Source organism: Pungitius pungitius, chromosome 21, assembly GCF_949316345.1.
Source record: "Pungitius pungitius chromosome 21, fPunPun2.1, whole genome shotgun sequence".
Taxonomy (NCBI): domain Eukaryota; kingdom Metazoa; phylum Chordata; class Actinopteri; order Perciformes; family Gasterosteidae; genus Pungitius; species Pungitius pungitius.
The window spans coordinates 2,840,085-2,865,541 of NC_084920.1; the positions used below are offsets into that span (position 1 = coordinate 2,840,085).

General features: G+C 39.5%; 2 protein-coding genes across 2 annotated transcripts; both read right to left on the bottom strand.

Moving 5' to 3' along the window:
• Positions 1-377: 377 nt before the first annotated feature.
• On the bottom strand, positions 378-9,966 carry LOC119212590 (integrin alpha-X-like). Its single transcript, XM_037463168.2, has 30 exons — positions 9,850-9,966; positions 8,703-8,805; positions 8,425-8,522; positions 8,198-8,268; positions 7,942-8,056; positions 7,010-7,134; positions 6,717-6,868; positions 6,039-6,189; positions 5,808-5,952; positions 5,625-5,698; positions 5,392-5,506; positions 5,028-5,164; positions 4,790-4,936; positions 4,481-4,696; positions 4,266-4,399; positions 3,940-4,082; positions 3,715-3,869; positions 3,440-3,565; positions 3,247-3,320; positions 3,019-3,160; positions 2,837-2,935; positions 2,673-2,752; positions 2,492-2,578; positions 2,247-2,316; positions 2,043-2,141; positions 1,824-1,904; positions 1,602-1,712; positions 1,299-1,412; positions 1,105-1,215; positions 378-879 (listed from the first exon to the last, which is right to left on the bottom strand). The coding sequence occupies exons 1-30, from the start codon at positions 9,884-9,886 to the stop codon at positions 790-792; spliced, it is 3,402 nt and encodes a 1,133-aa protein (XP_037319065.2). The 5' UTR covers positions 9,887-9,966; the 3' UTR covers positions 378-789.
• A 2,594-nt stretch (positions 9,967-12,560) lies between these two features.
• LOC119212588 (integrin alpha-X-like) lies at positions 12,561-21,968 on the bottom strand. The gene is made up of 30 exons (XM_062560175.1): positions 21,860-21,968; positions 21,316-21,418; positions 21,039-21,136; positions 20,812-20,882; positions 20,590-20,704; positions 19,331-19,458; positions 19,031-19,182; positions 18,537-18,687; positions 18,305-18,449; positions 18,125-18,198; positions 17,885-18,005; positions 17,523-17,659; positions 17,285-17,431; positions 16,972-17,187; positions 16,757-16,890; positions 16,459-16,601; positions 16,234-16,388; positions 15,967-16,092; positions 15,632-15,705; positions 15,404-15,545; positions 15,222-15,320; positions 15,058-15,137; positions 14,877-14,963; positions 14,676-14,745; positions 14,482-14,580; positions 14,262-14,342; positions 14,042-14,152; positions 13,741-13,854; positions 13,547-13,657; positions 12,561-13,342 (listed from the first exon to the last, which is right to left on the bottom strand). The coding sequence occupies exons 1-30, from the start codon at positions 21,894-21,896 to the stop codon at positions 13,259-13,261; spliced, it is 3,405 nt and encodes a 1,134-aa protein (XP_062416159.1). The 5' UTR covers positions 21,897-21,968; the 3' UTR covers positions 12,561-13,258.
• Between the last annotated feature and the right edge of the window lie 3,489 nt (positions 21,969-25,457).

The following is a 25,457-nucleotide window of genomic DNA, read 5'->3' on the forward strand; positions in this document are numbered from 1 at the left end:
AGCGTGTATTAAAGCTGCTGTAGTTAAAAAGCTCGTAGTTGGATCTCGGGATCGAGCTGACGGTTCGCCGCGAGGCGTCTGTCCCAGCCCCTGCCTCTCGGCGCCCCCTGGATACTCTTGACTGAGTGTCCCGCCGGGGCCCGAAGCGTTTACTTTGAATGAGTGTTCAAAGCAGGCCCGGTCGACGGAATACCGCAGCTAGAAATAATGGAATGGTTCTATTTTGCGGGCTTTCTCCGACGGAACTGAAGACATGATTAAGAGGGACGGCTGGAGGCACTGGTTTTGTGCCGCTACAGGTGAAACTCTTGGACCGGCGCAAGACGGACGAAAGCGAAAGCATTTGCAAGAATGTTTTCATTGATCAAGAACGAAAGTCAGAGGTTCAGAGACTGACTTTAATTTGAATATTTTGCAGGGAGCAGAAGAAGTAAGCCTGTACAGCAATTACTGGGTTCTACTTCCTGACCAAAATATCCTATTTTTATCCCTTGTCGCAGTCCTGACCCCTTGGTTGTCATCCTTTGTTGTTGAAAATAGTGAACGACAGAGTGAGGGAGTGATTTCCAACGAGTTTTCTACTTCATAAGTTTACTAAAAATGGAAAAACAAAATGTATATACTAGAACATGGATTAATGATACAGATGAAGTTATCAGAGTTGCTGCAGGCAGCGCCGTAGATGTTCAAAGTTTTGTCTTGTGGTCAGCTGTAATCGTCATATATTACTATATGAATATATATGATTTATAAAAAGCTGCTGTCTGACAGCTGCACCGTTAAAACATTTTAATCTGGTGTGAGTGCGTCTCCATCGTCCCCCGGATCCGCCGCATTATCGTTAATCATTTCTTTGTATTTACTCTTGAAGAATCCAGCCTGAGGAACAAAAGAAAATAGTTATAATAATCCGCGCATAACAAATAAAAACATCATTACAGAGAATTCAGTTCTATTAAGTGAAAAAATCAGACATTCTAGTGAGCCAGCATTCACAGCATCAGTACCTTGGCCCACCTAAATTAAACTCATGTCATGGTATGGGTCTTCATTGCCTTTAAAAAGCTGCTAACCAAACTGAAGCAGTGTTTGTCAGTGTCTCACCTTGTACAGGCCAGCGGTGAGTAAAGCCAGGAGAGCTAACCCTCCCAGTGATCCTCCAACAATCTCTTTGGTGAAGTCTGGTTCGGCATACACTTCTACCTCCACCTCAATCTGAAGGGTGGAATGAAGAAACGTGCATCACATTCCAGCTCTGTTGAAACCCAAAGAAGTCAAAACGATGTGTAGTCACCTACCTTGCGAACAGGGGGGTTGTTGTAAGACCCTGTTGAGAAAAAGATGTACTGTTTTCTGTCGTACTCCAGACTGGCCGTGCTGATCAAGAGGAATTTGGCAGATTGAAGTCCAATCTTTTTGAGAGGAGAAAGTAGGAGGAGCCTATTGATTTTATCTCTAGCAACATTCATTTCATTAAACTCATTATTTCTGTTAATATTTAAATGCAACATTGTAAGAAACAGATGAAATCAAAATTCTGCAATTGAAATGCTCAGCAAATGTGTGTTAGTTTGTTCAATATCATACAACACATCCTTTACCTGCTGAATCCATTCAGAACTGAGGTTGGCAGAGATTTGGTAGGTTTTACTCTCCAGTCTTCCCATGATCTTACTGCACTTGAAAACCGAGCATGTGGCTACAGAGCAGTCCTGTTGGTGTTTTCAAAGAAATAATACTGATTATATTGATGTAACACCAGGTCTATGAGAGTGTATGTTGGAGCCCTTAAATGGGCCTCTGTATGTCAGAGGGATACCTACCACTAACTTGTTTTTCTGTATCTTAGCAATAAAATCCGTGACTTTAGGTTGTTCATCAAGGTCTTTTTGACAGTCCGGAATCTGAAATACAGTAAATTCCTGTTGTTTTGTCGTAGAACAAACTTGTGTAATCATATCGGTCCATGAGACTGTAGTTGTGTAAAACAACTATCATTGGATATTTTAGCGGTTCAGGAACAACAAATTCCCACATGCAACCTGCAAGCTGCTGGAATCCGTCCAGATGTTTTTATCACCGAGCTTCACAGGCACCCGAATCACCACCGTGAAATTCACTGCTCTGATGTCATTTGTAACCTGCAAGAAGGAGAGGATTGAGAAGGTATTAAAGGATGTAAACAAGCATTGAAGTGAAGTCAAGTTTTTAAATAGTTAATGATAGAATCATGTAAGATAGTTTACCACGATGGATTGTAGGACTGGTTTGTGAAGATTATTCTTGCCGAATGAAAAATTGCTGTAGCTGAGGGAGCTAAATGGTTAAAATATAATTGACTGAATATTAGTTGTTAATATATACATATAATATATGTATTTAAAAAAAGTAACACAAACCTTATTTACGTTATATTATAGTATTGTGCTGTAGAAGGACTATACATTAATATCATTTTATATGAATAAGTTTCACGTAAAACAACACAAACCCTTCAGTCGTAGCAAAAATGCTGTACTTCACATCAATGTCTTTGTTTCTGTAGAGTTCGCTTGAACTGGAGTGCTCCAGATTCCCACTAAAGGAAAGTTAAAATAATTTGTACAAATGTAAATTAAAGTGTACTATTGCACACTTGCATGTTGCTTATCATGCAGGTAGGTGAGCAGTACCTGGAAACATTTGCAGAGAAAGAAATGCTCCTGGCAAGTTGGCTACTAGTCTCAATCCCATAGGAGATGATGAAGAAAGCCTAAATGACACAAAGGGAAGGAATCAGACGGCCTCTTGTGTCTCTGCAGTAGTGAGTAGAAATGATTCTGTCCAGAGATCAAACCTTAGAGTAACTCTTTAAAATAGGCTTGCTGACAGTGCAGTCCGTCTTCCCTCTCGTTACACCATCTTCACTGTCCAAGGAGCTGCACTCAATTCTCCCCTTAATTATGAACACATGAGTTTAAAGGGAGAAAGCAGCTGACCAGAAAGCAACTAAAACCAGAACTTCTGCTGCTGTTTTACCTGCAGGGTTGTAAACTTCCTGAAAGAGAGTCCGGTTGGATATGAGAGAATGACACGGCTGTTGTAGGAGTTTTCCCCTCTGTTCTCCACTGAGACGGTGACATCCAACAGTTCATCAATGCCCACTTTCACCTCTAAGGATCTGACAGATTGTTAGAAGTCAGGAAAGAGGAGTTAGAAGAAAACCAAGGAACTTAGCTTTGTTTGCGCTTCATATTTTCAGCTCACTTGGTGAAGTTAAAATCCACTTTTAGGTCATCAACACAGTTATCATCTTCGCCGCAATTGATCTCAAACCCCAACTGTGGAAAAGAGTTTGAAGTAAAGCATTTTGGTTCAAGTGTGAGAACTGACACAAGGAAAACTCTTGTTCTGAACTTCATTGAGACTTTCTGCTAAAACCTTTTCAGAGTGTACTTACAGGATGTACAGTTGTTTTCTGCGCCTGCAGGGCGAGACTAGCACTCGGATTTGGGGGGTTAGGTAAACCCTCAAAACTAAATCTGAGTTCATTGTAAAGTGCGTTTAGAGCATCTTCTGTACAAGCCTGCAAGAAGAAGGTAGGGCGCTATTGTAATATGCTTTTTTTTAAATAGTGAAGGTTGGAATAATTAACGCTACATCGGCATCAAACATTTGATTTGTCAACACAACAGAAACTGTGGTTTTTAAAGTTGTGCCTGTCCAACCACTCACCTGAACAGAGAACTTCACCCTGTTGCATACAGGCCGAATTAAGTCAATATCAACTGTCCCTTTTGTCTCTCGTTGTTTCTCGCTAAAGTAGGCCCGGTTGTTTGGGACTTTGCGAGTGGCGTCCAGTGTTAGATTGTAGCTAATCTTTGCTGTAACTGGAACAGATTGGTTTGTGATCAAGAGATTACCCTTAAAGTATTTAAATGACAGTGGAGCATTGGGTACCTTTGTCTACTTTGGAGTGCCTGGTCATGGTAAAGCAGACTTCTGCTGTGCTCTCCAAAGGTTTTGAGCAGTCTGAGTTTTGAGTTGGGATTCGATTTGGGCTGAACGACACTGTAGCTTCCACCATAACTATTGGCTTTGATCTGGAAATGGACAGAGCGTGAAAACACGTGAGGATAATCATTGGCTTTGTGATCAGGAGGCTAACGCCACAGACAACCAAACCGGTTCTTAGCTGCTCAAAGAGGCTGAATGACTGGTCTGCACACGTTAAAGAGGTAAAGTGTGATGCAGTATGTAGACAGAAGCATTTTGGATGGATTCACCTCAGTAAGACAACTGCGCCCTTTGAACCGATCGCTAAGTCAGGCAGCCCGTCACCACTGTGGTCAAAAGACGACTGACTGATGGACAGGCCGAAGAACCTCAATGGTGACTGGACTTCAGATGCTGCAATTCTCTGTGTAAACAGGAATATTTGGATTATTAAAGTTTGAAAAACGCGGCAAACATGGAACTATGCATGCTGGACTTCACTCACCTGTGAGTAAGAAGAACTGATTCCTCCTACTCCTCCTTCTCCGTGGAATATGTAGATGCTGCCTTGACCGTTGTTCTCCAAAGGCGCTCCAACTGCCAAGTCACTGAGACTGTCGGTGTTGAGATCAGGCAGTACAGCGAGAGAAGACCCGAACCTTCCATTGCCAGAGACGTCCCCTCTCAGTACTGATGGAGAGTCTAAGCGACACTCCACATCCTGGTGAAGATATACAGACGAGAGTCAACGTTTGTTTGTTAGTAAAAACTATGGATCTTAATGCTCCAGATATAATAAATAATACTAATTTACCAAACCAGTCAAGCTGCAAACGTAAACCTCTCCCTCTCCATCAGAGTCCATGAACATTGGGGCAGATATGAGGATTAAGTCAGTGAAGCTGTCGAGATCCAGGTCCATCGCACAAACAACAGCCCCGAAATATTCACCACTCTGAAACTGTGAAAGGAACAAAGGAAACATGTTAATAAAACATAAGTTTCACATTGTCTTTCTGGACTTTCAGCCCCTCTTTATTGTAAGGTCCCACCTGCCAGTCAAAGGGATCAATCGTTTTTCTGAGGACGTTTTGGTGAACTACCATCACAGCTCCTCTGTGTTGATATCTTGGAGCTCCAACAATTGTTAACGTGCCAGACCTCGTTTCAGCAACTGCCATGGAGTAACCTGGATTCAAAAAGCATCAGTTAGTCTGACCCGCTGTGATGTAAGGTAATTAACATTGTCCTTGTGGAAAACATATGTGGTCATTGCATATTGCAGATTCTCGAAGGAGACAAGGAGTTAAATTTGATTTCACATAAAACACAGAATATTATGCTTTGCAAAGAGAAAAGAAGAGAGAGCATAAGCATTGCATGCAAATGGGTTTTGTTTGGCATTTAGATTCTTACCCAGATAACTGTCAGTCTCTATATCAGCCTCATAGGAGCTTGGGCCTGTTGACATTGAGTATTGGAGGAAGCCTCCCTTCCACTCATTAGCACCAACAATAGCCATCTGAATTCCCTTTAAGATGAAAGACATAGAAGAAGCAATGAAAGTAAATGAACCTGAAAAAAGAGTCTGTTAAACACAGTCTGAACTGGGTGAGGTTCATGGCATTTCTGGTGTGTGTTTTCTTTACCTCAGGCACATAAGCTGCACTGAATCCCTCTTGAGCCATTTCCAATTTCAGTGATTCTCCGCTTGTTTGTGATCCTGTAACAGCAACATAGATATATATATATGCATTAATGAATCTAACTATGATCAGGGGGAAAGGTTCGGATTTTTCAATGAATTACAATAATTATATATACAACTATACCTTCAATAGAGAAGAGCTTGGCCTGCAGAGTCTGTCTTATTTGTTCAAGTGCGTCAAAACTCTCCACTTGAAATACGTTTTCTTTGGTAGATGCAATGGTTTCCAGTTCCACTTTTGCCCGATCACTGCTGAATGCCCCCCCCACCTAAGAATGTTGAAAACAAGAGTCTGAGGATGTGCTCCAAGTTCATCAGCTGCTTAAATTCACTGATTTAAATTATGTGAACTTACTCCAATAGCAAATCGAACAATCTTTTTGTTGTCAGCTAAACTTGTTGCACTTGGCAGATTGAAGCGGTCGTTAGATTCTCCATCGGTGATGACTATCAACACTTTGTTCACATTTGGCCTGGAACCTTTTGTTGGTGTGAAGACGTCATTGCTGTAAAAAGAAAGGCCATTTCTATACACCTTTTGCAATGTAAAAAATCAACTACTATGAATCAATAAACATGATCAGGGACATAGTTAAGTTGCAATAAACAGTTACATTAAGCATTGTACCTAAACTTTGGACTGTTATTTCTTCCACTGGGCAAATGAAGTGGTACCATTAGTTAACAGAATCAATTTTAAAGTTACACTGCAGATGTTTTGACAGCTAAACAAGTTGTGCAGTTTTTATGTCCCCATTTAGTTTGTTGCCAGAATTTGCAGATAAAAAATTACAAGTATCTCACATGAATTTTCAGAAAAGGGAAGCTCAAATTAGGCCGAGGGCTCCACTCTAATACACAAAGCTAAATGCTTGTGAAACAGCCAGGTCACATTGCATAAAACCTTCAACACATGCCTGATTTAAAATTCACAATAAAATGATATTAAATAGTTTCTATTGATTTGATTTGACTTCAACAAATGCTTAACCACTTCCTTGCAGATAAAAGTCAACATGATGAAGACACTTACACCACAGATTTGATGGCTTTAGCTGTGTAAGTGTATCCCCTGAGTTGTCTAATCTCGTCAACTTTTCTTTCCCATGATGCAGTTCCAGAGATCAGATTATCACTGAAGTAAAAATGGATTTGGGGAGATGTGGAGAATTGAACGATGGCAAACTGCAAAAACAAGAAGGACATTCAGCCATCAGTTAATTTAACAGTCAACTCTATAATTGGGGATGTTAACTTTAGTACAAACCACCATGAATAAGCTCAGAGCCTGTGCTCTGCACACTGGAAGTGAAAACACAAATATACCTTTATGTCTGCTTGCAGGAGGGAGCGGACCAGATTCTTTACAAAAGTCTTCATTGTTTGAAAATCCTGATTATTTACGCTGCCGGAGCCGTCCAACAGAAATACAATGTCTGCTGACCTGCACTCTGTCAGAGAGATTTCAAGGTGGTTAAAAATAAACATTTTTTCCTTTAGGAATTCTTTATTGCTATATGTGTACTGTGCTAAAAAAAATATTCTATATGCAATTCACAGATCAAAATAACTGAGAAGGCGTATACATCTTTAGATGTGTTTCTTTTTTAAGTTTAAGTTTAGTTCTTAGTTCAGACAAACTTCACTTCCTCTAAATGTGTCTCCAACACATCATCAGCCTACACAAACAGACTAAAGTCTCTTCAGTCTGTGGTGATCTGAGGATAAACTCGAGCATTTAACAGAGAGACGGTTCAGCCCAGGATGGCAAAAAACACTCAACTTCATTTTACCAAAGTTTGATGACCACGTTTTTTTAGGATGATTTCAGTGAAGAAAGACATGTTTAATAAATTATATCTTTAACCATTTTTTCCCTCTTCTTTTTACTGTTTTGCTTCCCTATTTGCATACGTACCTAAATAATAGATTATTTGGTTTGCTATTTTTTCCAAATTCATTCATCCTGATTTAATTCCTTTCATGATTACTTTAGTGTTTAGACCATCCACACATTTCACATGCATTTAATACTGTTGTTCTTTCTGCAGACATCTAAAGGAGAAAATAAGTTTCTACATCATTCATATACTTAGTTTCACTGCATGCTGATAATATCTCAATATCTGATTGTGTCAGTGTACATCAACCAAGAAAGACCTCGAAATGCACCAATGCAATCATATGATATTATATGCACACTGTGTTTTTGTGTAAAGGATGTTGGTTTTATGTGTGTATTTTTTTTCCATATTTACCGGCATTAGAAGAAGGTACAGGACCTGTAACTCGATCAGAAGCGTCTATCTGCCAGCAGGTTCCACTGTACATGGTGATACTTTTGCAGTCCTTTGGGATGGTTGGACCACATGCCTGAAAGTAGCACAAGAACAAGTCCTGATCAATGAACAATATTTTGCTATGTACATTGATGAAATGTAATGCATTCAGGGAGTTTTTTCAGTGCAAGAAAAGTTCAAAAGAATGAATAATCAACATTTGCAGTCAGCTTACCAGAGTTCTTTGTGTGGAGGGATCATTTGCCATCGTCAAACCCAGAGACATGTTCACTGCAAACTCAGCCACTGCGTAGAAAAAGTCCATCAGTCATTCTGGACCCTTTGTGTTAGCGCCACAACAACAGTTCTACAAAGACTACAAACCTTCAGCTCTTACTAGTAAAACACGTCCCAATGTGAACTGATACTTGGTGAAGCTTTATGTAATGGGAAGTTACTCACCAGGAACCGATAGTTGCGTGCATGTTTCGGTGGAACACTTATATATCTGTCCTCTTCCTGTTGGTGAAAACTGTGCAAGAGGAGCACTGACCAGCAAACTGAGGAAATAAAAGCAGACGGACATGTGAAAAAGCAAAAGAGATACATGAATCACACAACTCTGACCACGTGAAAATGAGCGACTAGTGTGAGACGATCATATGGCAGAAATACTACCAGCTGCCATTTGGCTGGTTTAGAGTCCAATGTTCCAGAACAACATTTCTGCTTGGACTTACTCTGATGGCCTCTGCACCACCTGGTATCCAAAACCTGCAGCAGGTTGAGTCAGGGTCTTCCAAGCCACAGGATCGATGTTAAAACAAAGTAAAGCGTTTAACCCTGCACAATGAAGAAAAAACACCTGATTTATATTCACAGACATTTGTTTTTTGTGTTTTTCTCTCTGTGGAAACATTTAGGTTCGTTCTTACACTTGCCTTGTGCATCTCTTGCACAATTTCAGTCTTCCCTTTTTGGGTTTTTTTCGCCTTAATACAAAGTTCTCTAAACATGGTCAGAAATGATGGATAGTCATGCTATGTCCTAGTTCCTCATTAGAGCATTATGATGTTGAAGCGTCTAATGACACATCTGGTCGATGACTTCCGATAGATTAAAACATCTTGGTATTGTAGACATCCCCTTTGCTGATGCTAGTTTCTCCAGAAATAAATGTCTAAAAAAGGTACTGGGTTGGACGCTGTGAAACAAATGCCCTCAGCTTGTGTTTTTTCTTTGTGATAGTTATTAGTTAGAGTTACACAAGAACAGCTTCTATGGCTTCAGAAAGACACACATGAAATACTGTTTCTATTGTGTTGCAATGATTATCGTAATTGAATTGTTAATATTTGGTGAATTCACCGGTATTAAATGTATCAAAACAGCGACTTAACAGATGTAGCATGAGTTCATAAAGCACTTTTTCACTCACAACGCTTGGACCATGAAACCAAGAAGCAAAATTATATTTGTCTTGGAATTTTTTTAGTTGTTTTACAAATTTAAAACAACTCAAATTGCACTCCTTTCCTCCAATCTTCATCAATTTGTGGCTCAAAATATTTGGGTGATCTCTGGTAACTCGTATCTGTGTATTCTTGTATTATTCTCTTGCATGTGTGATGTTTTTGATAAACAGAGACATGATTCTTTCAAAACATCTACTCTTTGTAGCAGTATCTATTATTCTAATGCCATCAATGTCTTAAGATTAAATGATCATAGCTCAGTTGTAACCGTCAGACTCAATTTAAGTGGGTTTCGTTTTCGTACAATACATGTAATTGTAATTTCATTGTAAATGCTGTGTCACATACACAATTGCCAGTCACACATCGATGTTCATAAAAAGTCGTCATAAAGAGACAAAATTTCTCTTACCTGACAAGAATACCGCCGTGGTAATTAACCAGCCCATTGTGTCACTCCAATGGTAAATACAATTTTTACTACGTGGGGAACTATAACCATTTCTTCCCCACTGCAAGTGCAAAGAAAAGGAGGGACAGCTCCAAGTTAAGGCAGCCAGATAGAGGAAGTTATGTAGGAGGAGTTACAACAAGTTTCTGTTTTGTAATAAAACACACTGTGTCTCAACTTGATTTCACAAATAACTGGTATTGTGTCATTTGGGTCGAGTAACCCAAGCAAACATTTTGTCACAGAGTGGACTCGGCGTGGTCAAGTGGATACGGATGAAAATGAAAAAACGACTGAGATAACTGACCTAATAAAACCCTTAACCCACTCTGTCTTCAGGAGTGGAGCTAAAATATTTGGTGGTTTTGTTATGATTTATTTATATATTTATTGCATATGATTTGACAAATTTTCTTCACTTTCAATCTACAGGGCAGCAAGGCCTAACAGCTATTAAGATGTAATCTAAATTGCCTACTTTCCTTAAAATATTAAATATAAACTTTTTCCCCAGGCGTGATGTTTCCCCCCCCGGAGAGGAGACGGAAAGAAAAGGACAATTATTATCTGATTCTCAATTGCACTAAACCTAAATAAACATGCACTGAAGCTCTATTCGAATAAGTGCCCTCATGAAAGGAAAGTTTAAAAATGTAAAAGATCATTTTCTTATTCTTGCTCAATTTCCTCTGCACAGCCCTGAGCCTGTGTTCTAGTTTTTATAGCAGGCCAACGCTTAGAGTTGGTAGAATATAGTCTTGTTAAAAAGAATGTGGGGATTGACGACATCAAAGTGAGCTTTATTTTCCTCTACACTGATTTAATCTGGTTGTAAATTGTTTGATCTTCACCAGAGCTTTAATTCTCACTGAGATATTAGGACAGTGGCCTCCAAGCTTTGTAGGCATGACATTACTGAATCACTGTAATCACACAAAAATGAAGCAAAAGTATATGTCAAAGCTATGTCACCCTGTCATTTCCACCTCTAACTCCAATCAGTTCATTCTGTGCACCTGCTAGTCACATCCACCTTGTCAGCCCTTGTCGAGATTACTACTTGATCACATCCAGGTCAGACGTTCAACAAGACATTGGGATTTGTCCAGCAAGGGGAACCATTTTGCTCCTAATTGCTTGTTATACCGGGCTCGCCAGTAAAGGACAAAGTACTTGTGAGCCAAACAGTTTCTCAATCCTCTGCCTGTCAACAACCCCTTTTTTACTATTCCCAGGGGGACCACATACAATTTTCACTTTCCCGGATACTAGAGCAGACATGTCCATAATGGACGAGGACTTGTGAAACAAAAGTGGACATGCACCTACGATGACAATTTTAGACCCCTCCATGATTTCTAAGTGGGAGAACTTGCAAAATAGCAGTGTTCAAATACTTATTTTCCAGGGGCCTCCGCTCTCTATGCGGGTATGCCATAAGCTGATTGTGGGCGGAGGTGCTGTCCTCCTCTCTGCTGCAGTCAGATGTCATTTCAGCAAGCACCAGATGCGAACCCTCCACCAACCCTGACACCTCCAATCAGCAGGTAAACCTGCCATATCAGAAGAGCAACTTATTCTCTATGAGGCGTTGTTTGTAAAATGTTGCACGTTCTAAAATCCTGCGCAATCATATGAATAAAAACAGGACAATATTCACATGTCATTTTTTCAAACATTTAGAGACAAAATCATGTAAATACATGCAACAACTTTTCCAAGCACAATGTTGGCAGTAACAAAGTTGTTAAATAAATGTAAATGTAAAATGTTATATATAAATGTTAAATATTAATCTAAATGTTAAATCTAAATGTTAAATATACATTTAAATGTTAAATGTTATATATTGGCTATAATTGGCTGTGCCCAAAACCACTCTATGTTGCACTTAAATATATACATTATGGGTGTTTTTTTAGAACGATTTTTAGAAATTAACTAATTAATCCTACATTTAGAAATTCCTTAATCAGGATTAAGTTTGTTTTTCATCAAGAGACTAAATCTTACAAGTAATGAGCACTCTTTAGAAAATGTGTGTTTTAGACACTCTTCTTTAATTGTACATTTTATTTTAACAACAAATCTACACACAATTTATTATCTTGGACGCAGAACTCCACCGGGTGGGACATGTTGAACTAGCAAGTCAGCCACTGTATGTCGCTCCATGGTTTGTTTTAGTTCCAAAAACGTTTAGCAAAAAGCTCTCTCCATCTTCAGTTACCAACTTGGTCTCTTCCTTGTAACTGACTGCAGCTATCGGCGGTTTTGTTACCTTGGTCAACTTTGTTTATTTCCGGCACACCCGAATACTGGAGGGATCGCATTCTTGTCTGGCCCATTTATCACATAGATGAATGCATTAATGTTGACAGCCCTAATATTTATATTTTTTTTTTAGGGTACACTACGTTCATCATTACTTCAGGAGTCTGGAGTGATTTCAATCACGCTAAAGTTTTCAGTAGAGGAAAATTTTCTAAAAATGCTAGAACACGGATTATTGATACAAATGAAGCAATCAGAGTTGACTCAGGCATTGCTGTAACAACTGCAAGATTTAAATATTTTAATTAGGGCCGGGACTTTGGCGCGTTAATTACGATTAATTAATTACAATGTAAATTAAGATTAATTAATTACACAAAAAATTACACATTAAAAAATTTTTACACTTATTTTTTGCACCACGGAATGTTTCTCACTGGATGAGTTTCGGAGGACCGATTATACTGGATCACCAACTAGCGTTCATGACTTCAGACAACAACAAACCACAGTGAACATGAACGAAGAAGCTGACAAGACCGTGTCGGGTGGCCCCGTGAATGGGAAATCTTATTATAATAAACACACGGATGGAAGCGTCGATAAGAGCGTGGTTGTGTGCAAGCTGTGCAACAAGGAATTCACATCGAGCCTCAAGTATCACCTCAACGCAAAACAATTAGCAGCTAGCGTGGACGTTAGCCCGACCAGAGTACAAGGACCCACACCCAACCCACACTGCACCAGATGACTGGTTTAAGGACCAGGGTAACTAAGTCCACGTCTGAAAAAATAACCAATGTTCTGAATGTACTTGAAAGTATTGGTCTACTTAAAAAAACCTAGTTTACAGAAGGTCTACTTACCTATAGGCTACCTGAATTTCTGAAAGTACTATATCTCTAAATATGCTATTTCTACACTTGTCTGCTGGAATTGGTTGAACAAAAATAAAAATCCATGTGAAAAAAAATTACTTCTCACGGTTCTCAGGTCAAATATTTATGCAATTAAAATGTGATTAATTTGGTTAATTAATTACAAAGCCTCTAATTAGATTAATATTTTTAATCGAGTCCCGGCCCTAATTTTATTCTTATGTGAGTGCGTCTCCATTGTCCCCCGGATCCACCACATCATGGTTAATCATTTCCTTGTATTTACTCTTGAAGAATCCAGCCTGAGGAACAAAAAATATATATTTTTATTAAAATGCATATTTAGAGTGTTACAGCAAATCAGCTATTGTAGTGAGGCAGCATTCACACCATCAGTACCTTCACCCAACTAAATAAACTAAGTCATGGTATGGATCACACTTGAGTTCAAAATGTCCTCCAAAAAACTGCTAACCAAACTGAAGCCATGTTTGTCAGTGTCTCACCTTGTACAGGCCAGCGGTGAGTAAAGCCAGGAGAGCTAACCCTCCCAGTGATCCTCCAACAATCTCTTTGGTGAAGTCTGGTTCAACATACACTTCTACCTCCACCTCAATCTGAAGGGTGGAATAAAGAAACGTGCATCACATTCCAGCTCTGTTGAAACGCAAATAGGTCAAAACGATGTGTAGTCACCTACCTTGCGAACAGGGGGGTTGTTGTAAGACCCTGCTGAGAAAAAGATGTACTGTTTTCTGTCGTACTCCAGACTGGCCGTGCTGATCAAGAGGAATTTGGCAGATTGAAGTCCAATCTTTTTGAGGGGAAAAAGAAGGAGGAGCCTATTGATTTCATCTCTAGCCACATTAATTTCATTAAACTCATTATTTATGTTAACATTTAAATGCAACATTGTAAGAAACAGATGAAATCAAAATTCTGCAATTGAAATGCTCAGAAAATGTGTTAGTTTGTTCAATATCATACAACACATCCTCTACCTGCTGAATCCATTCAGAACTGAGGTTGGCAGAGATTTGGTAGGTTTTACTCTCCAGTCTTCCCATGATCTTACTGCACTTGAAAACCGAGCACGTGGCTACAGAGCAGTCCTGTTGGTGTTTTCAAAGATAGAATACTCGTTATATTGATGTAACACCAGGTTTATAAGTGTATGTTTGAGCCCTTAAATTGGCCCGTAAATGTCAGAGGGATACATACCACTAACTTGTTTTCCTGTATCTTAGCAATAAAATCCATGACTTTAGGTTGTTCATCAAAGCCTCTTTGACAGTCTGGAATCTGAAATACAGTAATTTCCTGTTGTTTTGTCGTGGAACAAACTTGTTCATATCATATCGGTCCATGAGACTGTAGTTGTGTAAAACAACTATTATTTGATATTTTAGTGGTTCAGGAACAACAAATTCCCACATGCAACCTGCAAGCTGCTGGAATCCGTCCAGATGTTTTTATCACCGAGCTTGACAGGCACCCGAATCACCACCGTAAAATTCACTGCTCTGATGTCATTTGTAACCTACCAGAAGGAGAGGATTGAGACGGTATCAAAGGATGTAAACAAGCATTCAAGTTTTTCAATAATAAGTGATAGAATCATGTAAGATAGTTTACCACAATTGATTGTTGGACTGGTTTGTGAAGATTTTTCTCGCTGAATGAAAAATTGCTGTATCTGAGGGAGCTAAATAGTTTAAAAATAATTCACTAAATATTTGAGGGGATAAAATACCAGGTTAAATGTTATATTATAGTTTTGTTCTGGAGAAGGACTATACATGTATATAATTTTGTTTGACATAAAACAACACAAACCTTTCAAAAGTAGCAAAAATGCTGTACTTCACATCAATGTCTTTGTTTCTGTAGAGTTCGCTTGAACTGGAGTGCTCCTGATTCCCACTAAAGGAAAGTTAAAATAATTTGTACAAATGTAAATTAAAGTGTACCATTTCACACTTGCATGTTGCTTATCATGCAGGTAGGTAAGCAGTACCTGGAAACATTTGCAGAGAAATAAATGGTACTGGCAAGTTGGCTACTAGTCTCAATCCCATAGGAGATGATGAAGAAAGCCTAAATGACACAAAGGAAATGAATCAGACGGCCTCTTGTGTCTCTGCAGTAGTGAGTAGAGATGATTCTGTCCAGAGATCAAACCTTATAGTCGCTCTTTAAAATAGGCTTGTTGACAGTGCAGTCCGTCTTCCCTCTCGTTACACCATCTTCACTGTCCAAGGAGCTGCACTCAATTCTCCCCTTAATTACAAACACATGAGTTTAAAGGGAGAAAGCAGCTGACCAGAAAGCAACTAAAACCGGAACAGATGCTGCTGTTTTACCTGCAGGGTTGTAAACTTCCTGAAAGAGAGTCCGGTTGGATATGAGAGAATGACACGGCTGTTGTAGGAGTTTTCCCCTCTGTTCTCCACTGAGACGGTGACATCCAACAGTTCATCAATGCCCACTTTCACCTCTAAGGATCTGACAGATTGTTAGAAGTGAGAAAAGAGGAGTTAGAAGAAAACCAAGGAACTTAGCTTTGTTTGCCCTTCATATTTTCAGCTCACTTGGTGAAGTTGAAATCCACTTTTAGGTCATCAACACAGTTATCATCTTCGCCGCAATTGATCTCAAACCCCAACTGTGGAAAAGAGTTTAAAGTAAAGCATGTTGGTTCAGAAAGAGTAGACAGTTTGTATGACTGGTTACTCTTAAAAAATAAAATTAAATAAAAATGTAGAAGGCTAATGCAGTGCTCTCCGTTTCTAAGACAACTGTCAACTGTCCATTTGGTAGCTAGATTGCAAATAGTTAATTGTGTGAGAACTGACACAAGGAAAACTATTGTTTTGAATTTCATTGAGAATTTTTCTGCTAAAACTTTTATCTAGAGTGTACTTACAGGATGTACAGTTGTTTTCTGCGCCTGCAGGGCGAGACTAGCACTTGGATTTGGGGGGTTAGGTAAACCTTCAAAGCTAAATCTTAGTTCATTTGAAAGAGCGTTTAGAGCATCTTCTGGACAAGCCTGCAAGAAGAAGGTAGGGCGCTATTGTAACATGCATTTTCAGAAATAGTGAAGGTTGGAATAATTAACGCTACATCGGCATCAAACATTTGATTTTTCAACACAACAGAGGCTGTCTGTAGTGCCTGTCCAACAACTCACCTGAACAAAGAACTTCACCCTGTTGCATACAGGCTGAATTAAGTCAATATCAACTGTCCCTTTTGTCTCCCGTTGTTTCTCGTTAAAGTAGGCCCGGCTGTTTGGGACTTTGCGAGTGGCGTCCAGTGTTAGATTGTAGCTAATCTTTGCTGTAACTGGAACAGATTGGTTTGTGATCAAGAAATTACTCTTAAAGTATTTAAATAACAGTGGAGCATCTGGTACCTTTGTCTACTTTGGAGTGCCTGGTCATGGTAAAACAGACTTCTGCTGTGCTCTCCAAAGGTTTTGAGCAGTCTGAGTTTTGAGTTGGGATTGGATTTGGGCTGAACGACACTGTAGCTTCCACCATAACTATTGGCTTTGATCTGGAAATGGACAGAGCGTGAAAACATGTGAGGATAATCATTGGCTTTGTGATCAGGAGGCTAACGCCACAGACAACCAAACCGGTTCTTAGCTGCTCAAAGAGGCTGAATGACTGGTCTGCACATGTAGACAGAAGCATTTTGGATGGATTCACCTCAGTAAGACAACTGCGCCCTTTGAACCGATCGCTAAGTCAGGCAGCCCGTCACCACTGTGGTCAAAAGACGACTGACTGATGGACAGCCCGAAGAACCTCAATGGTGACCGGACTTCAGTTGCTGCAATTCTCTGTGTAAACAGGAATATTTGGATTATTAAAGTTTAAAAAATTCGGCAAACATGGAACTATGCATGCTGGACCTCACTCACCTGTGAGTAAGAAGAACTGATTCCTCCTACCCCTCCTTCTCCATGGAATATGTAGATGCTGCCTTGACCGTTGTTCTCCAAAGGCGCTCCAACTGCCAAGTCACTGAGACCGTCGGTGTTGAGATCAGGCAGTACAGCGAGAGAAGACCCGAACCTTCCATTGGCAGAGACGTCCCCTCTCAGTACTGATGGAGAGTCTAAGCGACACTCCACATCCTGGTGAAGATATACAGACGAGAGTCAACGTTTGCATGGTTTTTAGTAAAAACTATGGATCTTAATGCTCTAGATAAAATAAATAATATTAATTTACCAAACCACTCAAGCTGCAAACGTAAACCCTTCCCTCTCCATCAGAGTCCATGAACATTGGGGCAGATATGAGGATCAAGTCAGTGAAGCTGTCGAGATCCAGGTCCATCGCACAAACAACAGCCCCGAAATATTCACCACTCTGAAACTGTGAAAGGAACAAAGGAAACATGTTAATAAAACATAAGTTTCACATTGTCTTTCAGGAATTTCAGCCCCTCTTTATAGTAAGGTCCCACCTGCCAGTCAAAGGGATCAATCCTTTTTTTGAGGACGTTTTGGTGAACTACCATCACAGCTCCTCTGTGTTGATATCTTGGAGCTCCGACAATTGTTAACGTGCCAGACCTCGTTTCAGCAACTGCCATGGAGTAACCTGGAATCAAAGAGCATCAAATAGTCTGACCTGCTGTGATTTTATGTAATTAACATTGCCTTTGTGGAAAACATATTTGGTGATTGCATATTGCAGATTCTCGAAGGAGACAAGGAGTTAAATTTCATTTAACATAAAACACAGAATATTATGCTTTGCAAAGAGAAAAGAAGAGAGCATAAGCAGTGCATGCAAATGGTGTTTGTTTGGTATTCACATTCTTACCCAGATAACTGTCAGTCTCTATATCAGCCTCATAGGAGCTTGTCTTGAGGCCTGTTGACATTGAGTATTGGAGGAAGCCTCCCTTCCACTCATTAGCACCAACAATAGCCATCTGAATTCCCTTTAAGATGAAAGACATGGAAGAAGCAATGAAAGTAAATGAACCTGAAAAAAAGAGTCTGTTAAACCCAGTCTGAACTGGGTGAGGTTCATGGCATTTCTGGTGTGTGTTTTCTTTACCTCAGGCACATAAGCTGCACTGAATCCCTCTTGAGCCATTTCCAATTTCAGTGATTCTCCACTTGTTTGTGATCCTGTAACAGCAACATAAATATATTTACGCATTCATGAATCTAACAATGATCAGGGGGAAAGGTTCGGATTTCCCAGTAAAAAATGTTAAACAATATACAACTATACCTTCAATAGAGAAGAGTTTGGCCTGCAGAGTCTGTCTTATTTTGTCAAGTGCGTCAAAACTCTCCACTTGAAATACGTTTTCTTTGGTAGATGCAATGGTTTCCAGTTCTTTTTTTGCCCGATCACTGCTGAATGCCTCCCCCACCTAAGAATGATGAAAACAAGGGTCTGAGGATGTTCACCAAAGTTCATCAGCTGCTTAAATTCACTGATTTAATATATGTGAACTTACTCCAATAGCAAATCGAACAATCTTTTTGTTGTCAGCTAAACTTGTTGCACTTGGCAGATTGAAGCGGTCGTTAGATTCTCCATCGGTGATGACTATCAACACTTTGTTCACATTTGGCCTGGAACCTTTTGTTGGTGTGAAAACATCATTGCTGTAAAAGGAAAGAGGCCATTTCTATACACCTTTTGCAATGTAAAAATCAACTACTATGAATCAATAAACATGATCAGTGACATAGTTAAGTTGGGTCTAAAATACTTTTAATTTATTAACAAAATTAACACAATAAACTTGACTTATTTTTTTCCAATGGGGAAATAAAGTGTTATTAGTTAACAGAAGCAATTTTTAAATTACACTGCAGATGTTTTAACAGCTACATGTTACATGTTCTGCACTCCGTGAGCAAGTCCGAATTCAGTTTGTTGCACGTATCTGCAGATAAAAATTGACAGGTATCTCACATTAAATTTCAAAGGAAAGCTCAAACTTACACCACAGATTCGATGGCTTTAGCTGTGTAAGTGAATCCCCTGTGTTGTTTAATCTCATCAACTTTACTTTCCCATGATGCAGTTCCAGAGATCAGATTATCACTGAAGTAAAAATGGATTTGGGGAGAACTAGAGAATTGGACAATGGCAAACTGCAAAAACAAGAATGATATTCAGCCATCAGTTTAACAGTCATCTCTAAAATGAGGGATTTTAACTTTATTTTGTATAAGCAATCAACAATCTTTCAAGCTCACAGAGCCTGTGCTCTGCACACTGGCAATAAAAACACAAATATACCTTTATGTCTGCTTGCAGGAGTGAGCGGACCAGATTCTTTACAAAAGTCTTCATTGTTTCAAAATCCGGTGATGTTACACTGCCGGAGCCGTCCAACAGAAGTACAATGTCTGCTGAGTGTCTGCACTCTGTCAGAGAGATTTCAAGTTGGTTTAAAAACATCTTCCTTCAGGAAACATCTCTTGAATGCAGTGTAAAAATTCTGGTCCTTGCAATAAATAGACAATGAATTTTTTAAAAACTACAAAAAAATAAATCCCCTTTTACTGTGATAGTGTGATGAAAAAAGATTTGATATGCAGGTCAAAAGTCTGATCAATAACTGAAAACCCGCCGGAGTCGTTTACATCTTTAGAGGTGTTTGTTTTAGTTGAGTTTTTAGTACTGCTATCAACATAAATGCATAAATCTATGCAATAATGTAGCCAAGATCACTGCAACAATTTTTTTTTAACTTAGCTAACGTATCTTTGTCTATTTCCGGTTTACTTTCGGAAGTAAACTGGAAGTTGACCGCGGAAACGACACGGCCGCTAGCTGCCATCAGTTACCTTGGAGAAAGCAAGACATAGAGAGCTATTTGCATTGGAAGTAAAACAAACAGTGGAGCCGTAATGTGCAGAGTAATTACTCCACTTTTAAAACAGAAGGGGGGTGAGTTGCAAACAAACCACTTAAAGCCCCGCTATGCTAAGCTAGCTGCTAGGCTAAGCTTGCTGGAAGAGTTGCTAGTTTACCATGTTCATGTCCAAGATGTGAAAAATAAAATTCACAATTAAACAACTGTTTCTAAAATACACATTTTGGGTAATTACTCACTACTTGTAAGATTTAGTCTTTAGAAGAAAAAGATTCAATAAAAACATTATGACAACAACATTCATTAATCAAGATTTCAAACTTAATTGGTTGGGTTTTTTAAAATCTATTGACAGCCCTAGATTTTAGTTTTCACAGACAATCATCATCAGCCTACACGAACAGATTAAAGTCTCTTCATTCTGAGATGATCCGAGGATGAACTCGACCCCCAGCATTTAACAGAGACGGTTCAGCCCAGGACGGAAGAAAAGTAACTCTCAAGTACTTGGAGATGTTTATTTACTTATTGTTTCGCAGCATGCTGATAATATCTTAATATCTGATTGTGTCAGTGCTCACTAGAAAAACCTTGAAGTGCCCCAATGCAATAAGTTATATGCACATTATGTTGATTGTGTAAACGATGTAGGTAATGTTTGTTAATTTTCCATATTTACCACCATTAGAAGAAGGTACAGGACCTCTAACTCGATCAGAAGCGTCTATCTGCCAGCAGGTTCCACTGTACATGGTGATACTTTTGCAGTCCTTTGGGATGGTTGGACCACATGCCTGAACGTAGTAAATTCCTGATTAATTAATAATATTTTGCAGTGTGCATTAATAAAATCTACGGCAATGAGGATGTTTTTTAGTGTATGGAAAGTCTCTCAGCTCACCAAAGTTCTTTGTGTGGAGGGATCATTTGCCATCGTCAAACCCAGAGACATGTTCACTGCAAACTCAGCCACTGCGTAGAAAAAGTCCATCAGTCATTCTGGACCCTTTGTGTTCGCGCCACAACCACAGTTCTACAAAGACTACAAACCTTCAGCTCTTACTAGTAAAACACGTCCCAATGTGATCTGGTAGTTGGTGAAGCTTTATGTAATGGGAAGTTACTCACCAGGAACCGATAGTTGCGTGCATGTTTCGGTGGAACACTTATAAATCTGTCCTCTTCCTGTTGGTGAAAACTGTGCAAGAGGAGCACTGACCAGCAAACTGAGGAAATAAAAGCAGACGGACATGTGAAAAAGCAAAAGAGATACATGAATCACACAACTCTGTCCATGTGAAAATGAGCAACTAGTGTGAGATGATCGTATGGCAGAAATTCTACCAGCTGCCATTTGGCTGGTTTAGAGTCCAATGTCCCAGAACAACATTTCTGCTTGACTTACTCTGATGGCCTCTGCACCACCTGGTATCCAAAACCTGCAGCAGGTTGAGTCAGGGTCTTCCAAGCCACAGGATCGATGTTAAAACAAAGTAAAGCGTTTAACCCTGCACAATGAAGAAAATACACCTGATTTAAATTCACAGACAAGACATTTGTTTTTTTTTAAGTCTGTCACCCTTGCCTTTATATCATTACCTTGCCTTTATATCATTAAATATTTAATGATATATCATTAAATATTGTAATATGGAGTAGAATCTAAACACCAGGGCTTAGATTTAAAAAAATAAATGAATAAACAAATAAAGGATTATAATACATTACAATTAGACTTCATTAGGTCAGAGTAAATTGAGCTGGTCACATATCGATACAAATACTTTGGGGAATAAATGGTGAAAAAATAAATGAATCTTTTGGCAATGCTGGTTTTTAAAATTACCCCAAAAAGAATTTTGAATTCCTCCAGCATTCAAAGAAATTACAAAATAATTGTTTCACTGCTTCATGAAGAGACAAAACAAATATGCATAAACTTCTCTTACCTGACAAGAATACTCCTGTAGAAATTATCCAGCACATTGTGTCACCCCAATGTCAAATACTGAAAGCATGAATGTTTCTCAGAGCTCATACCTATTCAGTTGAAAGGAATCTCACTGCGTGGGGACCTATAACCATTTCTTCACCACTGAAAGTGCAAAGGGGGGGGGGCTGTCGATAGCAACATGCACACATCAGAAGGGGACAGCTCCAAGTTAAGGCATACCACTTAGAGGAACTGTTATGTAGGAGGAGTTAACAACAGGTTTCTGTTTTGTATCAATACGCACTGAGACACAACTTGATTTCACAAAGAATTGGTATTGTATCATTTGGATTGAGTCAACCAGGCAAAAATCTTTCCTCAGAGTGGACCCGGCGTGGTCAAGTGGATACGGATAATGAAAAAATGAAACAAATAAGTCTGATAACTGACCTGATAAAATCGTAACCAGTGATGCCAGTATTGAGTTAGTTACGTTACTTGTAACTCGTTACTGAAAAAGGTGGTCAGATTAGAGTAACGAGTAATCTAACGCGTTAGTATGTCCAAACCAGTAATTAGATTAAAGTTACTCGTCCAAGTCACTGTGCGTTACTATTTTGTCATCAACAGTAAAATATATATTTGATTTCTTGCGTCTCTGGGAGTGAAGCCACGTAGCGTACGCTACAATGAAGTCACGTTTTCAGCCTGATGGTCACGTGTAGATACATAGACCTACCACGCAGCGACAAACAGCAATGGGGGAGAGAGAGAGAGAGAGAGAGAGAGAGATTCGGGTCGAGACATTTGAGTTGGAAATACAATCACTATTTTGAGTGTTTGTCGGCTAAATATGGAACTATCATGGTCGGTGTGCGTCCGGCCTGCCGGGTGACAGCCATCAACGTCCTGTCAACCTAATAATGTAACTTGTAATCTAACTTTTAAAATCAAGTAATCTGTAAAGTACCGAAGTTTCTTTTTAAAGGAGTAATCAGTAGTCAGTAATCAGATTACTCTTTCAAAGTAACTGTGGCAACACTGCCCTCAACCCACGCAGTCTGCAGGTGTGGGGCTAAAATATTTTCTCGTTTTGTTCAGATCTTTAACAGGTTTTCATCTCTCATTCTACAGGAAAACAAGGACTCTCAGGGAATTTAACCTTTTTTCCAGCCGAGAAGTTTAATTATTATCTGATTCTCAACTTCACCAATCCTAAATAGACATGCACTGAAGCCCTATTCAGATAAGCGTCCTCATGAAAGGGCAATCTAAAAACGAAAGAGGACTATTTCTTCTTTTTGCTTGACTTCCTCTGGACAGCCCCATCCCATCCCTGAGCCTATGTCAGTGTTGCGTTCCTCCGGAGAGGAGGAGCAACAATATTTAAAGTGCAACCAGGGAAAAAAGAACAGAACGACAGGTTCAGGCGCAAATTGAAAAGGGAATTTATTACCTCCCTTCCACTGAGGAGGTTAACAAATGCAAAAAACAATCAAGACACTGTTCGGAACTCTCCAAAAAATACAAGTCGGTGGGCAACCCACTGGTTGAAGCAGGTTCGTCTGCAGGGTGGTAGCCAGGGCCAAAGCAAAAACCACCCCTGTGAAGGAAAGACCAAGCCTTCTTATCCTCCAAGCACTGAGTGTTAATCAGGCACACCTGGGGCCACTCACTTATACAGCCGAAACATGGGGGGGGCGCGCCACTACCTGAGAGAAAAAGAAACACGCCCCAAAACAAACACATGACACAACCCTTAGGGTCGCAACAGTCAGCCTATTAGGAATGGAACGATTCTTTTGATTCTGATATCTTTTGGTTTGCAGTAATTAGTGTGTTGTGCCATTTTACTGTATTGCATGATTTTTGTGTGAGCTACAGGGACTATATAGAGTTCCTTTTAGGCATGACAAATAACTATTGCTTCCACCTGGAACTAGTTATCAATCAACTTGCTTGGTTTCCCTAGTAGTACGTGGGGAAAAAAGCACCAGTGCAACATAGAGGAGTTTCGTTGTCAGGTTGAGAAGGCCATCTCCCTCAAGGTAAAGATGGAGTAGAAGAGATCAAGTCGGCCGTTATAAACGTCTCTACAGACCCTTTCTATCCTGATGGGTAAATAAATAATTTAGTCTGCTGTTAATCTCTTAAGTATAAAATGACTGGCTGCCACTTACAATCAACTTTAGCAAAGTTATCCTTCAGACTTCATAATAGTAATAAAACGAATAGAGTTAGCACTCTTGGTATCTCATCTGATCAGAATCTGTGCACAAGTAAATAACCAAACAGATAATGACTACTGTCACTTACCTTGTATACTTGTGTGTGGTGCATTCAAATGCCAAACCACCATTTGGTATCCAGTGTTGGAATGTTACTGCAGAATTTGAGTCCCAGTTTCATCCAAATTGTTGTCCTCTAATGGAGTTTATAGATCGTGGACTCTGGTCATCAAAAACAACAAGACAATTCAAAAGAGACAACAAAAGCAATGTGACCTCACAGTACAAACAGCACAAGTTGATCACAAGTCAACATTGATCTGTCGTAAGTTGCAGTTTGAAATTCCGATTATTTTTAAGAGACTGTTCCTGTGTTGGTCTGAACCCATTTGTGCTGTATAAATAAATGAAATACACTCACCTAAAGGATTATTAGGAACACCTGTTCCATTTATCATTAATGCAATTATCTAATGAACCAATCACATGGCAGTTGCGTCAATGCATTTAGGGGTGTGGTCCTGGTCAAGACAATCTCCTGAACTCCAAACTGAATGTCAGAATGGGAAAGAAAGGTGATTTAAGCAATTGTGAGCGTGGCATGGTTGTTGGTGCCGGTCTGAGTATTTCACAGTCTGCTCAGTTACTGGGATTTTCATGCACAACCATTTGTAGGGTTTACAAAGAATTGTGTAAAAAGGGAAAAACATCCAGTATGCGGCAGTCCTGTGGGCGAAAATGCCTTGTTGATGCTAGAAGTCAGAGGAGAATGGGGCAACTGATTCAAGCCGATAGAAGAGCAACTTTGACTGAAATAACCACTTGTTACAACCGAGGTATGCAGCAAAGCATTTGTGAAGCCAAAACACACAAAACCTTGAGGCGGATGGGCTACAACAGCAGAAGACCCCACCGGGTACCATTCATCTCCACTACAAATAGGAAAAAGACGCTACAATGTGCAAGAGTTCGCCAAAATAAAAGTTAAAGCCCCATTATTATTGGACATGGCTACAATCCGAAGCCGAAGGTGTATTGGGTGCTCGCTCCTTTAGCTTGACGCACGCTTCTGATTTTGAATCTAGAATCGATTGCTCTACCTTAGTGTCCCGGATGTTGGTGTTTTTGCGGCTGAATTTTTTGGGCTGAATATTGTAACCATGATTTCTATTGCGGCTGAATATTTTAACAGTGATTTTTTTTTAGGTTGAATTTTTTGCACTATTTTAATGTTGAAAAACATTCAGATACATTATATCAATGCATAAATATTCAGTGCTAGAAAATAAATCACCTTTTTATTAAAGACCAAATACTTAAAAAAGCTTGGGCCAGAAAGATCACATACAAAGGGAAAGTTGTGGCTTTCGCGCAAGATCACCCCAC

What these genes read in the sequence shown, in the direction of transcription:
- LOC119212590 (XM_037463168.2), bottom strand. Translation starts at nt 9,886, where the DNA reads ATGGGCTGGTTAATTACCACGGCGGTATTCTTGTCAG. An exon ending in TTGTTCGATTTGCTATTGGA is followed by an intron (nt 5,953 to 6,038) that starts GTAAGTTCACAT and finishes CAACATTCTTAG; the next exon opens with GTGGGGGGGGCATTCAGCAG. An exon ending in CGGATTCCAGCAGCTTGCAG is followed by an intron (nt 1,905 to 2,042) that starts GTTGCATGTGGG and finishes ACTGTATTTCAG; the next exon opens with ATTCCGGACTGTCAAAAAGA.
- LOC119212588 (XM_062560175.1), bottom strand. Translation starts at nt 21,896, where the DNA reads ATGTGCTGGATAATTTCTACAGGAGTATTCTTGTCAG. An exon ending in TTTTAAAGAGCGACTATAAG is followed by an intron (nt 15,138 to 15,221) that starts GTTTGATCTCTG and finishes TGTGTCATTTAG; the next exon opens with GCTTTCTTCATCATCTCCTA. An exon ending in ACAACCCCCCTGTTCGCAAG is followed by an intron (nt 13,658 to 13,740) that starts GTAGGTGACTAC and finishes TCCACCCTTCAG; the next exon opens with ATTGAGGTGGAGGTAGAAGT.